At 35.9% G+C, this 2464-nt stretch overlaps 1 protein-coding gene across 1 annotated transcript in view; it reads right to left on the bottom strand.

The window, feature by feature from the left end:
* Positions 1–2464, bottom strand: part of LOC107104710 (deoxynucleoside triphosphate triphosphohydrolase SAMHD1-like) — an 18872-nt gene that overhangs the window by 6293 nt on the left and 10115 nt on the right. The window contains exons 2-5 of the mRNA XM_015404781.1: positions 1343–1450; positions 1018–1178; positions 795–910; positions 121–191 (exon numbers count right to left, since the gene is read on the bottom strand). Coding sequence (XP_015260267.1) covers positions 121–191; positions 795–910; positions 1018–1178; positions 1343–1360 — 366 coding nt within the window. The 5' untranslated portion in view covers positions 1361–1450. The remainder of the gene's footprint in view (positions 1–120; positions 192–794; positions 911–1017; positions 1179–1342; positions 1451–2464) is intronic.

Below are 2464 nucleotides of genomic sequence, written 5' to 3'. Positions count from 1 at the left end.
GATGCCTATCTTGGCCAGGTCTCCCTTGCAAAAGAGATTTTTAATCTCAATGGGTATTACCTGGTTAAATAAAGGATAAATAAATAAAAAAAGAAATTAAAATATGTAATAATCTTTTACCGTCCAATTAATTCCAGGTCTTGCTCTGGGTATAAACATTTGATCAAACATGTGGGAAAACGGTCCATGTCCTGAAAAGAAAGGAAGTTAGAGTTCAGGGGTTTGAGCTATGATTTAGTCTTTATAAAATATCTTTAACAGTTCCTTATTTCAGAAACAAGTATTCTAAAAGTCTTTTTTGGTCCCAAAAGAAATTGATTTAAACAAGTTTAAACCAATTTCTTTTCACAGACACTGATACAATTTTGAATAATTAAAAAAAGAAGCTAATTATATATCGATATTGTTTTAAAGTTAACACTTATGGTTGTTATCAGAAGTGTTTATTTTCTTTGTATGTTAGTAGATGTTCGGTCTTAAACAGAAATTGAAGAAGTGATAGACTGCCCGCGTCAAATCCTATGTTACAATGTTACAATAACAACAAATAAATGAATTGTATAACAATGTTCCCCCAATGAGAAAATTTACCTTCTGCATTCAACTATTACTTTGTTCAGTTACCATTCTGAGGTATTAGTTTTCCTCAGGAAACAAATATGCTTCATTTACTTATTTGAGATGATTGACTAATGCTTAGCTAAGGCAGTGAAATACAATAGTTTTTTTCACAATTCAAACTGCTGCTGGTTTTTTGAATATCAACTGTGAGTCTGACTCAGGAAGTCCCTCACCAAGGTCATGGCAAAGTGCAGCAATTTGCACACAAAGGACGTCCCAGTCAGTAATCCCAAGATCCTGCTGCTTCTCTCTGATAGACTTTAGAAGTTCTCCAGCTAGGTAAGCCACCCTGTAACAGAAAAAAAAAGAAAAAGAAAATAGATTAAACCTTACAAGATAAAGCCTTCTTAAGAAAACCATTGTTACTGAACAACAGCAACTAGACACTTAATTTACCCAATGCTGTGATCAAAGCGGCTGTTGGTTGCTCCAGGGTAAATGTAAGATGCAGCTCCAATTTGCTTGATGTTTCTTAGTCGTTGAAACTGAGGCGTGTCAATGATCTTGACAAGGAGTGGATGCAGCTCTATAGTCCCATGGATGGGATCTTTAAAAACCTGACAAGAACATAAGAGAATCTTGTCATCAAGAGAATTTCAAAAAATTGTTTTCCAATTATTTTTGGTTCTATATTTGAAACATTTATGATCCTGAAATGATAGAGCTGGCTCACATCATCTCTATAGCTGTAAAAGCTGTCTTTTAATGGGAACAGTTCTACCTTCTTTTGCTCTGCCATTGTTTCCAAAAGCTTTCAGTGGTTTTACAGGATCTGCAGATGGTCACCAAATTTCTTGAAATGAAGTATCAGAGGTCTGATGGGAGGATACTGTAAATGAGTGAAATAAAAAATGACAGTTGTTAAAGTGAGAAACAGAGCACACACACTTGTTCAAAGACAATTTGTAAATAGAATAGCAATAATTAATAACAACCACTTTTTTTGTACCTCAATGTTATGTTAACAGCGTAGAAGCAAACTTAAGGATCTGCTCAGATTTTCAAGATGAAAATGCTTACCCACTTCCATCAGTTTGGCAATTTATACTGGAAACCTAACCACCTCCAGGGGAGGGGTTAAAGTTGATGTAAAAGAGGAGGACATTTAAGCACCTCCTCCATACTCATTAAAATCCTCAAAATCAATACGAAAAAAGAAAGCATACTATGGTAATCCACATTTATTAAAAATTATCCTTACAATAATGTCTATCAGTAGGAATTATACATCCATATTGAGTCAAGAACAGGAGTTTTTAAATTCAGTTTCATTTATTTTGTAAAATAAAGGAGCAAGTAAAAACATTGACCGACATGATTCCCAGAATAGTGCAGAATTGTCCAGAATAGGGTACAATGTCTGCTGGGGGACATTTGAGGATTTATATTTGGTGGTTTGTTGTTGTCAGATTCAATTGCAGCATACATGCCTTCTCTGTGCCCTGTCATGTCAGTAAAATTGGGCCAAGATCTGTACTGCATATATTTAGAAAAATGCATATCCATGAAACTGCGGCTCCTTTATGTGCAGTTTGTTTAGTCAGATTACAAGCTGTGTGTTACGTACGTGCTGAAGAAGCACTGACAACAAGCGACAGGGAAGTGTGACAAAATGAATGCCCTAATTACAGTGTTCCAGCATCACCAGACACTGATTCAAAAGAAAATTAATCCTAAAAAAACTTAATTTGCCACACACTGGACTCTGACTGTGCAACTACGTGCAAAGGCAGACAGGCAGCCCTGGACAATCAGAGCCGAACAGAGAGGAAAACCCTGGTGAGTGTGTGTGTACAGGAACTGGTGGAAGCCTTATAACCCTGGCTAATATAGCAGTAAAATC

Source organism: Cyprinodon variegatus, unplaced genomic scaffold (genome assembly GCF_000732505.1).
Source record: "Cyprinodon variegatus isolate N-32 unplaced genomic scaffold, C_variegatus-1.0 Scaffold1855, whole genome shotgun sequence".
Classification (NCBI taxonomy): Eukaryota; Metazoa; Chordata; class Actinopteri; order Cyprinodontiformes; family Cyprinodontidae; genus Cyprinodon; species Cyprinodon variegatus.
This window is presented reverse-complemented; position numbering and strand designations above follow the sequence as displayed.